Genomic DNA, 15,978 nt, shown 5'->3' on the forward strand with positions numbered 1-15,978 from the left:
ATATTTAATCTTGTGAAATAAGTGGCATTTTACTACAACTTGAAAATTGGTTGAGTTCTTGCATGACGAAGTGAGATCAAACTCCGTCGATAACTATTCTAACAAAATTTATCGTTTGACAAAAAAAAATAGTAAAAATCAACCAAAAATATTTGTGACCACGATCAGATCCGTTTTGACAGTCGGAACATCTCTCAAACGTCCTACATAAATTTTTAAAAGCTACGTCTGCAGCGAAAATGACAGCCAAAAGTAAATTTTACAATTATTTTTGGATAATCGCAAACCCGATTACAAATCGTGAGTGTTAGCTCAAACTTTCAGTAAAAATTCAACTGTTTGAGTTTTCAAACAATCTTTTTCCTGGAAGAAATGTTAGAAAGCACGTTTAAAGAAGTCTTGCATCAAATCCAAAAGATCTAAAGACACAACGTAAAAATATTACATGCCTATTTGTCAGTTGAAATCAAGAAAATTACAATACGAAACAAGAAACTAATTAACACAACTTCGTTGCACTCCATAATTACTACTTGGGTTCGATTTTCGCTGAAACAGTGTATCCACCGCTGTAATCAAAGGAGCCGGTGCTGTCATTGAATTCCTTTTTCCGCAAGCCATCGTTGTAGGGATGTTTCGGAGCAACTTTTGATGCTGCAAACTCTGTGGCTGATGAAGATGCCGATGTTGAGTTTGTGTTCAAACCATCGTTCTGCAGAATGGTTTCGATAGCCTTCACAACTTCACTCATCGTGGGACGATCTGCAGATGATTCTTCGACGCATTGCATGGCTAGCTCCAAGAACCTCCCAAACCCAATAAGAGTTCCTGAGTTCCTAATGTTTCGATCTATTAACTCCCTCAAACCGTAATGCTCTTCGTCATTCTTGTCCATCACCAATCGTACCTCGCGGACAATGTATTTTCCCTTCTCGATTGGCTGCCTAGCAGTTATCAGTTCAAGCATAACGACTCCAAAGCTGTATACATCGCTCTTCTCGGTCAATTGTTGAGTCATGTAGTACTCAGGATCCAGATAGCCCTGAAAGTGTAGACAATAAACTTACTATACAAGAAATGTTGAAACTGGAAATCACGATTTTCAGGCTTAGTGCTTAAGCTAGCAGATCACATTTTAAGTAGAATTTTTCAGGTTGACGGGCCGAGGGCCCACTCCAACAACACCGATATTGTCCCCACTTTACCACCTGCCCAATCCTCAGGTGTGGGGTTTTATTACAAAAGGCCTCGGTATTAGTTAGAGTGGGGTAATTCTATGTAAAGTACTCTTTCTCCTTCCCTCTGTCCGATGTGAGACAAATGGGTTCCAACATTTTAGGTAGTTATAAATGATAACATTCGAAATGCTTAATTGTAAACTTACCATTGTTCCCTTGACCTGAGTCGAGACATGTCCTTTTCCGCTGTCATTGACGAGCTTCGACAGGCCAAAATCTGCAACCTTCGCCGTTAAATGTTCATCTAATAGAATATTGGTGGACTTCACATCTCTGTGAATTATAGGAGGATTTGCAAGCTCATGTAGGTAAGCCAGTCCTCTTGCCGAGCCAAGAGTGATTCGGAGTCTCCTCTTCCAATCGAGATGAATACCAGATCTCCCTGCAACTCATATTAAAACAAAGCTTATCATTACGTGTTAAATCAATGGTACTAAATGAAACACATATGTGGAAAATTTAGAGGTGTTGTGTATTTTTTACGTAAGGAAACACTTTACAAGGACTCAAACATATATAGAGAAGAGGAGTGAAGAAACAGATTAATTGAAGGAAAAGAACATCATGACTAAGTATCCAGGGTAAAACACTAACCCTAAATGACAAGGATTGCGGCAATGAGAGTCCCGATAACCTCCAACTTCCAATAACATAAAACTAAAAATATGAATTAGCGAGAAGTAAAATCTAGAACTGACCTGACAAGCTTTCCCTAAGTGTTCCATTAGGCATAAACTCGTAAACCAGCATCTGCTCTCCTTGTTCGAAACAGAATCCCCAAAGACCAACGACATTTTTGTGATGAACGCGAGAGAGCAACTCAATTTCAGTCTTGAACTCGAGGCCTCCCTGCATTGATCCTTGCTGGGCTCTTTTGATTGCTATCACTTGTCCATCAGAAAGCATGCCCCTGTAAACCTATGGATAGCCAACCGAAAAGTAAAGAAAAAAATTCTTTTACCTTCAAGCACAATTTCATAGATGTTACTGAATGAGTTGTATATATACCTTCCCGTAGCCGCCAGATCCTATCTCATTACTGTCAGAGAAATTATTGGTGCACTTCTTAAGCTCATCATACGAAAACCATCTTGCTCCCTTTAACTGTGGTGCACCGCCACTATCATTTCCGCTTGGCACCCAAGAAGCTGGAAGATAAGAAGAGAGTAGTGAATATAAGCTGAACAGTATCTAGTATTAATGACAGAATCTCAGTCTACAAATCATCCACAACAGGAATGGTTACTCACCGAAAGGTCTGCTTAAACCAATGGCTCTTTCCGCACGTTTCTTTTGCCTAATGGCGTAAATTCCTACTACCACGAGGCCCACAACAAGAATGAGACAACTAACTGATATCCCAACAATAACACCAGTGCTCATAGATCTTGTATGCGTGTCTGAAACAATTCGGGTTTTTTACTGTCAGTTTAATTGATCTTCTAATGCAGGGAAAGTGTACATGAACACTGTGATTTAAAATTACCTGGGAAATTATATTGAGCTGCAATAAAAATGAAGGGTCCAAACCCGTGTGGCGGCTTGTAAATCTGATTGCTCATGTCAAAACCAATCCTGATAATCTCAGACCTATTAAAATATGTTCCAGTAGGTGGAAAGAGAGCCACATCTATTTGAAGATGGTCATCGGTGTTGAAGAAAGGGTTATTAAGTGACACTGAATGGGGAGTGAGGTTAAGGTGCAGCCATAGGCTCGTTTCTAGGGATTGAAACAGAGTCATATTTGTCAATTCCCCGAAAGAGGGCGCTCGGAAATCCAGTGTTCCTTCATAAGGATATCCACATTGACAACTCTGCGGGCTTGGCTGCTGACCCCCGGGGCAATTAATCGATGGACAATCCGTGCTAGTAGCATACGGTTTTGTATTTGATTGTGGAGGCTGACAGAACGAACTCGAGCTAGATTCATTGCACAATGGGTTCCCAACCAGTCTGCAATATGGAAAAGTCACAACTAAGAATGATTGTCCCATGAAAATACAGAGCATCATAGAAAATTAAGATCGAGGCCTGTGAACTGTCTTACATTAATGTATTTTTGTACTCATAACCCAGAGTTATTTTCTCAATCTTATTGTTCCGCAGATCAACAAGCGTCAGTTGCGGACTGATGTTATCACCCATGTTAAATGTGCCGTTAAACGCATTGTTTTTCAGTTTCCTGTCGAGTCACAGAAAAGATGAATGACCGGTTTATTGAAATCGCAGCACGTAGATGAATTATTCCGTTATTCTCCTTATACTTACACTTGCTGCAATGACGGTTTGCTGAACATCCTCTCTGGCACAGTCCCTTGAAGTGCTACATTTTCTAAAACGCTGGCATCATAACAGTAAATAATTTCAAAATGATATCACAATAAAGTTTTCACTGTCCTTATCCATGACTCATCAATATATACCAAGACATTTTCGTGTAACCACCATCGGACTTACATAGTGGTGACAGAGGGCAAGGTTGAGATCCAAAGCGGAGCTTCTGATGGATCAAACGAGTTGTTACTAAAGTCTCTGAAGCAAAATCATTAGGATTTATCAGTACAACACAAGAAAAACTCAGAAAATTGAAGCTGAAAATGACAGCTCCACGCCATATACTCACACATAATGGAGGGCATTCAATCCAGTTAGGTCGGGTAAAGAGCCGTTCAAATTGTTGACCGCGAAATTTCTGGAAGAGAATATAAAAACCGTGTAAAAGCTGATTAACCATCACTAAGATTATGGTAAAAGCACACCAAAGTATTTTCTTGTAGAGTTTGTACTCACAATTCACTGAGATTTATTAGGTTGGAGATACTTGAGGAGACTGGTCCCGTCAGAGCATTTCTATCAAGCCGACTGTTGCAGAAAAGAACGGTTTTAGTCTAATAAGTGTCAAGAAGCAGATACACTTAAATGTGGAAGAAAAAGAAAAATCAAGATGGCTTTTCACTCACAGAACCTCGAGAGTCTGAACGGAAAATATTGTTGATGGAATAGTCCCAGTGAATCTATTTCCATCAAACAATCTGCAAATAAAGAATGACAAGCAGTTTAAGTATAGAACATAAACTGATAGATAGGATCCGGACAAATTAGAAACTGATCGTTCGGATCAACTTACACATGGATCAGTATCATCTTGGAACTGAAAAGTGTGGGTGGAATGGTACCTGAAAGCTGGTTCTGGTTCAAATGGCTGCAAATTCATATAATCTGTTTACTGTTTATGCAATAAGCAGTGGCATAATCCTTACTAGAATTTCATTTTCTTTTCAGAATGGAGAGAGTTTCAAAACGGAAAATACTCACAAATGTTGAGCCTTAAACAGTTGGTCTAAGCCGGGGGTAGTGCTGCTTGAAACTGGGAGAGGTCCAGTCAACTGATTGTCAGCCAGGTCCAGCCAATAGAGGTTGGAGAGATTACCCAAAGAAGCAGGTATACTGCCGGTGAAGTTATTCGTATTCAAAGCCCTGAGAAAAACCAAAGTTAAATAAACTTGGGAAAAGAAAAACATCATATTGGTTTGCACTAACAGTACGAATAATTAGTCCAATTCTTACAGGAAGGTTAGCTCTCCAAGTTTCCCCAATTCACTTGGAATAGTTCCACTGAAGCTGCAACCAGCTAGGATCCTAAAAGATGGAAACAGTCTCGTATAATTATCCGATATAAAAACTCATGTTCCATAAAGTTCAAAAGGTGCAGATGTGAAAAATTGCTTGGTAAATTGTTCTTACAGGTTGTTTAGATTGCTCAGATCCCCTAATCGTGGAGAGAGAGAACCGGTGAGGCGTTTGTTGAATGAAAGATCCCTGCAATGTTAATGTATCAGCTTCGTTACAAAAAGAATTCCATCCCTAATCAAGATTGAGCTAAACAAAATAACTGAGACTGCAAAAACAAACATGTTTTATGCAAATTTTTATAATCAGACATCAAATTTGTTGTTTGTTGCTCAGTTCATAATATACTGCAAACATAATGCTGGTATGAAAGGAGGAACAATCACACTCACAAAAATCTTAACTCAGAGAGCCCCGCGATGTCACCTTCAATTTTTCCTTCCACGTTCATTCCTGATAATCCCCTGCACAATGAACATCAGAAGAGGTTCTGGTTCAAAATCCGATTAAGAAAGTAAGCAAGAATGCTCGTAATTACAACGATCACATCAGAATTTGAAGATGAACAACACTCACAATGCAGTCACCCTCGAACCGCTGCAAGTGATGCCTTCCCAGCGCTCCCCACATGGATCGTTTGACTTGTCCCAGCTGGGTGGAACGTTGCTCCATATCTGCCTCAAGGATTGGAGTGCATTAGCTGGATCAACAAACTTAGAAATCAATAAACTCCCTTAATAGGAACAATGAGGGTTTAGAACGAAATTTAACCAAAACTTCAAAATAATTCACATTAGACTGAAATTAAATGGACTAATCGCTAAGTTCACACACGAAAGAATCTACACCAAGGATGCATAATACTGATATCCCAAACCAATCACACTGTGTCATCAGTTTTTACTTTCCCATATAATAACAGATGATTGATTTGGAATATCGTCCCAGAGAATAGGAAGAAACTACAGAAAACCCATATAATAACATGTGATCTCTCAAGTCAACGGATATGAAGGTAACTTTGAAATTGTAGACCAAAAGTAGAAACTACACAAAACCCAATTTTCCCATGAATTAAGAGATCAATAAATATATATATATATATATGTGTGTATATATATTGATATTTAAGACTATACATACCATCATCTTGGTGTGTAGAAGAAGAGATCACATGAATTCCAGAGAAGCAGAAAGCCAGAAAGAGCAGCAGCAGCCGCATGGTTGCCTTGGGAAATTTGTGTGTGAATCTGTGAGGCCGATCAGCTAGTAAGCAGAAGCCGAAAAGCACATTTGTACAAAATTTTACTTCCTTGAAATGTCAAAAAAAGCACTCTTCAAACATATCTTCTTCCACTGCATCTGCATACCACCTAACACACCACTTGGATGGTTGGAAATTTAATGAAGAAAATTAAGAGTCCCACGCATGCATGTAGATGCTAAATCTCCATGTTCCCACCAAGCAACCAAAAAAGTGCTTTTTTTGGACGCTCTGCTTATTTCTGAGCAATGAAGCTGGATTTCCTGAGTTGGGTTCTTTCAATTATCTCCAAAAAAAATACCCTGCAGGCTACAATATCTAGAGAGAGAGAGAGAGAGAGAGAGAGAGAGAGAGAGAGCAACAAAAGAGAGAAAGGTTTAGGGCTGGCTTCTTTCAGCTTCTTTTAAATATTTAAGCCTTGTCTTAGAAGCCAAAGCAATTTGATTTAGTCCAGAGCAAAAACCAACCATCATCTCATCACTCTATATCGTAATCATATTCCATTAGCGTATAATTAGATTAAATTAAACTAATAAAACAAAGTGATTAAATTAATTAAATAAAAAGGGAGGTTTTACCGTTTCCTCCGCCCGCGCAATTTGAGAGGACAAAACGCATAATCCAAATACAGTGTAGGCAGCAATATGAACAAGCAAAGCAGGTTTCTTTTGGGTATATGACCAAAAGGGACTCTCAATTAAATTATGAAAATTAATTAAGATTACAACTTGCAAATTAAATTTAGATTTAATTAAGATTGCAACTTGCAAATTAAACTGGGCGATTCAATGTCTACAGACTTTAGGTGGAGGTGGGTCCCAAAACGCTGACATGAAATTCAAGGCGACGGGCTCCTCCTCCTCCGGCTGGGACCGATTCCTGGTTTCATCCATTTTCTTGTTGAATGAAATAAGGGTAAATTTTAGCAATAATCTCTTAACTTTAACTCAATTGGAGCAAGAGTTCCTTAACTAAAAATACATTTTGATGAGTTGAGGGACCAATGGTAATGAATTTTTAGTTGATGAACCACTGCTCTAATTTGATTAAAATTGAGGGATCATTGCTACAATTTACTAATGAAATAATGAACACGGTTTGGTCGTTTTCTAAGGAAATATCTAATATGTTCAGAACTAATCAAAATTAAATAATGATATATCGATCACATGATAAGGACATAATGATCAAATATCGATAATCAAACAATTGTAATTTAAAAAATAATCAGTTTGACCAATTAAAATTAATAGACAATACATGAGGTTATTCTTCCCCCTTCAAACATGACATGATATAATTTTGTCATATTATTATCGGAATTGTTCATTCTTTTTATTACCATCTAACAATCATCTCTACAAAAATTCATTCGTTTGGACATCATTTAGTCATCCACATATGCCAGACCAATCGGCAGTCATGATAACAAGTAACATCCTTATTATGAACCATCAAATTGTGTGATTCATATGAATAACTAAAGGATTTCTAAATCAAATAATTTTTTTTTAAAGATGTTCATTTGGAAGAAAAATAACTATTTATATGTAAGGACTCAAACAATATATATATATATATATATATAGTAATTGTTTATAGAGTCATTCTTTCTTAAATGCATCGTCCGTCTTAAATGAGAAGAACTTACATGCAATCAGTTTGGTAAACTGATTGTATTCATGTCTAGGTCAACACACTAAAATATACGAGGACGCATTATAGGCTTAAAAGATATTGAACAAGGTATAACACATGACCACACGTTATTAACAAAGATGCCACCAATAGCGTCCTTGCAAACAAGTTTCTCTCGTATATTAGAAATACATGGCATTAAAACAACATATAAGTTAAACCCTAATTTATCTGCAACTAGGAACCAGTTTTCGTAAGAAATGGATAAGAGGAGTAAGGAGGAAGGACGGCCTATGGTGTGTCTAACTAATGTCATTGCCTCCACTAGGTGGTGGTGACGGTTGAGGCCATTTTTATGAAGGTAGGGTCTTCTTCTCCTTTTGTTTTCTTAGCATTCAAGCATATTTCATCAAAGATGAGATGCCCATGATTGTCGAATAAAAATTTACATCTTATTGAAACAGAAGATTTCTAGACTGCAACTGTGTCTACAACAACAATAAAACTTTATTTCAGTAAGTGAAGTCGGCTATATAAATCCTAGAACGTTACTGCGCTCGATTTTGCGCTACGTCTTGCGTTAGCTTCAAATACTCTATGGTTTTTCTTAAAGTTTCTTTCCAAGTCTTCTTCTACTTATTTTGCCCTAAGCCTTTGTCTCATAATCACATTTTCTAACCGGAATATCCGTATATGCATTCATTTTTCATGGTCAAACCACCTTAACCGAGACTGTCTAATAAATAAAATATCCAAATTCACTGCAACAAAGAAAATTCTTTCTTTTAGTGAGTCAAAGACCAAATACACAGACCAAGTCCAAATTGCCGTCTAACACCCACCAATAAGAACAACTCCAACGATAGGGTTTTTCGTTCACAAAGAAAATTCAAGCTAGGGAATAAAAAACGCACCATTTTGGAAGAGATTTGGAGCTTGAATAGTGAAAAGTATTTAACTTTGTGATTGAAACTTGGAGTTTAATTCTCTCCTTTCCTACGTGTGCGTTGTTCACATGCCTAAATAAGTAGCAGAGGCCATCAACCATGAACAATTATTGTACATATGTATCATATCTATTTTTTTTATAAAGGGGACTCGCTAGTAGCTTCACTACTATAGTTCATCTTTCGAGGGCAGACTCATAAAGACATTTAAGACTCTCATTGGCTACCGTCTTATGATTCACCAACGTCAAGAATCAAATCCAAGAGGTGCCATATGAAATACGAACTTGGAATTCGTCCACAACCACTAGGCCCCTCTAGTGGTTGTAACGTATCCAATATTGAGTTGGCCTAATTGCCTTACGCTGAATTGAGATAGTTTGAGACAAAACATTTAATTGTGATTAAGTTGAAGGCAATATCACAAACAGTTGTGGCTCATTTAGTTAAGAGTATCACTCTTGCTTTGAAGGTTTAAGATTCTATTCTTGATTTGTAAAAACAAAACCAAAAACATATGATATCGCTATAACGTAAGAGCCTGAAAGACGTCGCCTCCAAATGAGTCTTAGATGCATCCATAAGCCTTCTAGACTTTAGGTCTATGCCTAATGCTTTGTAGTGTTAAACTTTGAATTCGGATCCTCGTCGAATCCTCTTTGTGAGTATCCCAAAGATCCTTGAATCGTGTCTGTTCATCATATATTGTGTGGTTAGAAATCATTTTAAATATTTTTATTTAAAATTAAACACAAACACTAGCACTTGACAAAAACTGACCACACGATTTACAATGAACAAACACGATTCACGAACCTTCAAAAACTTCACCAAAATGATTCGGATAGGATCCTGTTGGCTAAACTTTTAAGTCTACGACTAATGACAGAGACTGCAACAGAGACATTGATGACTAAGTCGTACATATACACGGTACTATTTGATTAAGGTCTTATGTCAAATGATCAAAATCACAATTAACTCAGCTCCAACAATTGCCAATGACTTGTAATTGTTGACTTTTTGGCATCGTTTGGACAAAGGTTCATCCTGTCAAATGATTAAGTTTTGTGTAAAATAATAAGTTTTGAGTCTCAGCATTTATAAGTTCACGAAACAGTAAGATATTAGTTCCAAATCAAGCCACCAAGCGGACATATTTACTCCTGTAAATGAGATTTTGAGTTTGATTCATCACCCTAAAAGCCACTTATGTAAATAAAGTCAACATCCCAAGTTTAATTCCAACTCATAAGTAGCTAAAAGCCTATTCCTCTCTCTATACATATGGTTGGTATGGAGGAAGACATACATCGAACAAGTTTATCACTATTATGCATCCTGATATAATATTACATTGTCATGTATAAGGCTTTTTTTCATATATGTGAGAATGTATTATTGGACCGTAACGTCACAGTAGCTAGTAGTTGGCTATAAAATTGTATGAGAATTTTAGGGTAATTATTGTATATTCTTGTCTCGAGGAAGATTGATATAAGTACAAGATACATGAAATCCCTAATCAAGGAGGAAATCCCTATCCATAAAGAAATTACAAATTTACAATAAATATGAAAAACGTTGACTCACAGCAACACTCGTTTCATGTAAATTGTTCTCGTGACAATGAGCATGTTGCAATAACTATACTTCTTATCCAAGTGAGGAGGGACACTTGATACTTCCCTGATCTTGCAACTAAATTGACGTTTGGATAGGAGAGACAATTGACACAAAAATATCTACTTCCATTTGGATGGCAAAGAATCCTTTCATCCCAAACCAAACGTTGCTGGCCTACATCTGTGTTGTGAACACCTAAACCAGTATTAGCATTGCTACTGCCAGCAATAGTGAGTTCGACACTTGAGGTTAGACATTTTTTTTGCTTCAACGGTAAGACACCTATAATTTCCACCCTCAACTTTATAATTTGTTAATCTTTTATATTTAGTTGATTTTTTTTTTGTTAATAATTTTGGAATTATTTTTTGTATAATCTATGTTGTTTTATTTTTGCAAACATTTTGATGTAAAAAAATTCAAATTCTGAACAAAAAAATAAAAATTGTTAAGAAAATTGAAATTTTAATGGATTAATGAACACATGGATGTGTATTTACATAGTTTTGGTGTTGGATATAAATAATGTTATTTTGACAGTTGCATTTAAATTTGAGCCATTGAATTTAAAAATGATATAGCTGCCACGCCACACTGGAACATAACCCATGAGGCGTTACAACCATTGGATTCGAATGGCGCTCCAATCTGGGCCGTAAAACCCATGTTTGTCGTGCACTCGACCGCAGAGAATATTGTTGCGTAGGATCCGTGTGGCCTTGTTTCACGTGATGGAGTAAAGTTGCATGGGGCCCTTGGCCCACAAGAAATCTTAATGGGGGATGGGAGATCCAAATACCCACCCCACACTCAAACTACACCTATTACAAATGATTTGGACCCAAAAATTTGGGGTTTTGTTTTGTTTCCACCCTCCCGTTGGAGACAACCTTAGGGAGAGAAAAATCGGTAAAATTCGAAAACGTACCAGAAGGCACAAACATAACTATTTTGCACCACTGCAGAATGTCATTTCTCGAAGAAAAAAATAGCAAATACAAAAGTCAAATCCTAATTAAACCATAAATATCTCAGCTCTACTTGTGTTGACATTTGAGTACAAACAACAGCTAAAAGATGCTTTTGACCTTTTCAAAACGTTAGCAGTTGGCCAGAAGGCATTTCATGTGGAATGGAACTTTGTTGACATTTGAGTAGAAACAACAGCTAAAAGCTGCTTTTGACCTTTTCAAAATATTCGCAGTTGGCCAGAAGGCATTTCATGTGGAATGGAACTTTTCAAAGCACGAGTTTATAACACGCGTTGTAAAGAACACATGGAAGATAAGGAGGAGAGAAAAGACTTGAATATATAACTCCCCATTTCACAATGTTGACGAAAGCTCTCATTTTTTTATTGAGTGACGTTTTAATTTAATTTTAATTACAGAATAAAGAATCAAACGAAGTGCTGATGGTAGCGCACTGTTCTAGTCAACTCTTGTGAAATATCGCTTATTTAAACCCCTTAAGATTTTGTAGCTTGATGGGGAGGCTGACAGAAAGTAAGATTTGGGGCACCCGAACCGTTGCATACTGGGTTGCCGAAAAGTCTGCAACATGTGAAAGTGTCAACCAAAAGTGATTGTGAGCGGAAAATGCATACACAATATCATAGAAATCAAAAGAGATCAAGAACCATGAACTGTCTCACATTAGTTCATTTTTGTATTCATAACCAAGAGTTACTTTGGAAATTTGATTGTACTGCAGATCAACAAGCTGCAGTTGTTTGCTGATGTTATCTCCCATGTTCAACGTATCGTTAAACGAGTTGTTTTTCAGTTTCCTGTCAAGAGTTAGGAGAATATGAATGATCAGTTTCGAAGGAAATGATTATCAAACGGCCCCATAATTACAGTTAAAACTTGATACATGTTTTCGTCGAGTGTTCTCTCTAAAACATACACTTGCTGTAATTCTGGAAGGCCGAAAAGCTTCTCCGGTAGAGTCCCTTGAAGTGATCCAAATTCTATTACCCTGTTGCCATAACATAGCAGAGATTTCCACCAAAAGAATTCAACAAGTTTTCGAAGTTACGTATTCTAAGACTTGCGAAGAGATACAATGAAAATCTTATGCAAACCTCTAAGGACTTACAAAGTGGTGAGTGTGGGTATGGTTGTGAACCAAAGCGGAGCTTCTGACGCGTCGAACGAGTTGTTGCTAAGGTCTCTGAAAGTAAAATTGTTACATTTTTCAGTTCAACAGCAGAAAATCTTGCAGGAATGTCGAAACTTTAAACTGGAAACGGCAGCTCCCCGTAATCTACTCACACATAATTGAGGAGATTCATTCCACTTAAGTCCGGTAAAGGGCCTGTCAAGGAGTTGCGGGCTAAATTTCTGGAAGAGAATGTGAATCATGTGAAATGTGATTAACAACTGTAAGCACTTTTCGGCTTAGGGTGTCAAAGTTGGGCTTAAACATGACCAAAAAGATTATGGTTAAAAAAGAACATTGCAGATCACAAGATTGATGCTTACAATTCATAGACATTTGTAAGGTTTTTAAGATTCGATGGAACAATTCCCGTCAGAAGATTTCCATCAAGCCGACTGTTACAAACAGGAAAGTTTTGATTCCGAATATGTCAAGAAACAGATACTTGTATGTGGAAGAAGAACAAATTGAAGACAGTTTTTTACTTACAGAACTTTAAGAGTGTGAACAAGTCCTAATGTTATTGGAATAGAACCGCTAAACCTATTTCCGTCTAAAAACCTGCGGTTGAAGAATGACAAGCGGTTAGATGACCGAAAATACCGAACAAAAACATGTACATGTCATGGACTTACAAGTCTATCAGTGTCATCTCGGAGCTGAAAAGTTGGGGCGGAATGGAACCTGAAAGCTGGTTCTCGTTCAAATGGCTGCGCATTCATCAAACCAGTGTAATGCTTATGCAATATGCAGTGGCAGAATATCCAAATCAAAACTTTTCATTATTTCACAGTTGAGAAGAACTAGGAATTGGATGGATACTCACAAGTGTTTAGCCTTAAGCAGGAGGTCTAAGCCTGGGGAAGTAGAGGTCGAAATAGGGATAGGTCCGCTCAACTGATTTTTTGCCAGGTCCAGCCAGTAGAGGTTTGAGAGTTTACCCAAAGGATGAGGTATAACACCAGTGAGGTTATTTGAATTCAGAGTCCTGAGAAGGACCAAAGATTTACAAAAAGATAGGAAAAGAAACATAACCGAGAATGCTATTGTGACAGTATTTCAAGTTTATCATCATTGTCATGCGCGCATTTTAACTTTCTCACATGATAGACAATGCATAATTAGATCAGACTACCGTCATCACAGCGAACTTTTTAATAGTTCCAATTCTTACAAGAAGGTTAGCTCTGCAAGATTGCCTAATTCATCTGGAATATTACCACTGAAGCTGCACCCAGCTAGGACCCTAAAATGATCGCAAGAGTCATCAGTTTTTCATATTCAATATAAAAAATTTATGCGCAATGTTCAAAAGTTCCAAATACGAAGATTGCTCGCTCATTTGGTCTTACATGACATTTAACTTCTTCAGATCACCTAGTCGCGGAGAGAGAGAACCGGTGAGGCCAGGGTTGAATGAAAGGTCCCTGCGCAATGTTAGCGTTTCAGCTTCAAACGTAATGCTGTTGCAAAAACAGGATTAATCATACTCACATGGATCTTAATTCAGTGAGTCCCCCAATGTCACCAGTAAGTTCCCCTTTCAGACCGGTGCTTGACAATGCCCTACGCATAAATGTGAAAATATGTTCAGTAAAGTGATCGTTGCTAGCAAACCTCAACGAAAGATCAAGAGTACTGACAGTGCAGACACCCTTGAACCGTTGCAGGTGACTCCTTCCCAGCGCAAACCACAGGGATCGTTCGACTTGTCCCAGCTGGGAGGTGTATTTTGCCATGCCCCCTTCAAGGATTGGAGTACAGCAGCTGCAACAATACACATATAAATCGATCAATCGCTACCTTAACGGAGTTCTTAGACATAAAATTTGCAGCATGCTCATTTTGCACTAGGCTTAACTCGGAGATAAATATACGAACACATTTAACATTGATGCTTAAGACAACACAATACCATCATTAAGGTCTGTAAGGGAGACGATCACATGAATCCCTGCAGAGTAGACGATAGCCAGAAAAAGCAGCATTCGCACAGTTGCCATGGTTAGGACTGCTTTTCTCAAAAGCCCTTTTGTCAAAAGCACTCGGCAACAATTCACTTCCCTTCACTTCACCCTTCCTCTATGCATTCAAGGCATGTTACATGCATGTATATATAAACAAAGTTAGTTTACAGTAATTAATTAAGATTAATGCTCATTAATTTCTGAGCAAGGAAGTCAATTCAATTGATATAAACGAAGTGTACCGTTGTTACTTTCACCGTTTCAACCGGCCGCCTGCGTATTACAGTAAGCGAAATGCCTTAAATATGGATCCAGTGGATGTAATTTCTAGATGTTTAGCGATATTTGCAAATTGAGTATATTCGGCAGACTTCGAAGATTCTTAAGTTCAACATTTGAAAAAATCTACTTTATCGCTTAGACGAAAGTTGTAGATACAAAAAGATATATTCTCAGTTTTACCACCGCCCCCCCCCCCCCCCTCCTCTTCCGTTCAGTAATTGGTTAACTCCCACTCTTCCAATTGCTGCACAAAAATTGCATAGAAGTTTCTAACCTTCATCCCAAAATTATTTTTGCCGACTTTCACATTTGTCTTTCGTACCGAAACAGATTATATTTGTCGAGAAGTGTAAAATTGTATGGATGTGATCCTTCCAATTTGACATGATCGAAAACTAGTGTTTTCTGAATTATATGAAGCCAGTAAGCAAACAGTGAATCCCCATGGGTATTTGAACCTGAGTATCTAGGAAAAAACAGAATATTTGATGGAAAAATGGGAGATCCTTTTGAACAACTTGTTATAATATTATATCTTGAAATTAATTCATCAAGTTGATGATAAAATACATGGACGTTCCAGTGGACATTATGCACTTGATATACAACAAGCCGTTATGAGGAAGGACCAAGTAAGGGGGACAATGGGTAAGAGAAATGGAAGTTTTGACTCTAGAGGAATTTGGTATTGTTCATATTTTACAGGAGATGCTTACCTATAAATCTAATCATATTAGAGCTCACCAAGAAGTACTTGGTAGTATAATCATTGGAGGAACAATATCTAAACTCGAGGATTTGTAGTTAACAAAGTATGTTGTCTTCGACTATTTTTAGGGTTTTTTTTTTTTTTTTTTTTTTAAATCCTAATGGTGCACTCATCCACATCGAATCACAGATGAGCTCACCTGACCCCTTGACAAAGGATAGATTCTAGGGTTGAGGAGTGGTATATGAAAGTTTTCTCATTGGTTCCGTTGAGTGCTAAAAAGGTAAATATATTATCAGAAGAAACAAACAGCCTTATAAACTGTACAAGCAAAGGTCCAAAGACAAAATTACACGAACAAGCAAATTGGACTAGCAAATGTCTGTGTGCCACATTACTCCCACGCTTAATTGGAAGTCACGTGTTGCGAAACCAACGTAGAAGGGGCACAAACCACCGCAGGATGAATAATTGGCCACGAATTCTAGACTAATATTCTACATTGTACGTCCTA

The 15,978-nt window shown here is 37.6% G+C and overlaps 1 protein-coding gene and 1 pseudogene across 1 annotated transcript; both read right to left on the reverse strand.

Moving 5' to 3' along the window:
* Positions 1-305: 305 nt before the first annotated feature.
* Positions 306-6,722, reverse strand: LOC137723691 (leucine-rich repeat receptor protein kinase HPCA1-like). The gene is made up of 19 exons (XM_068462884.1): positions 6,012-6,722; positions 5,445-5,568; positions 5,261-5,332; positions 4,983-5,057; positions 4,806-4,877; positions 4,554-4,715; positions 4,366-4,440; positions 4,199-4,270; positions 4,029-4,100; positions 3,862-3,930; positions 3,696-3,770; positions 3,507-3,578; positions 3,286-3,420; positions 2,725-3,191; positions 2,489-2,638; positions 2,247-2,386; positions 1,937-2,156; positions 1,385-1,620; positions 306-1,042 (listed from the first exon to the last, which is right to left on the reverse strand). Exons 1-19 carry the CDS (start codon positions 6,088-6,090, stop codon positions 530-532), a joined length of 2,880 nt encoding a protein of 959 aa, XP_068318985.1. The 5' UTR covers positions 6,091-6,722; the 3' UTR covers positions 306-529.
* Positions 6,723-11,798: 5,076 nt separating this feature from the next.
* Positions 11,799-14,509, reverse strand: LOC137722127 (leucine-rich repeat receptor protein kinase HPCA1-like; annotated as a pseudogene).
* Between the last annotated feature and the right edge of the window lie 1,469 nt (positions 14,510-15,978).

This window comes from Pyrus communis, chromosome 17 (genome assembly GCF_963583255.1).
Source record: "Pyrus communis chromosome 17, drPyrComm1.1, whole genome shotgun sequence".
Taxonomy (NCBI): Eukaryota; Viridiplantae; Streptophyta; class Magnoliopsida; order Rosales; family Rosaceae; genus Pyrus; species Pyrus communis.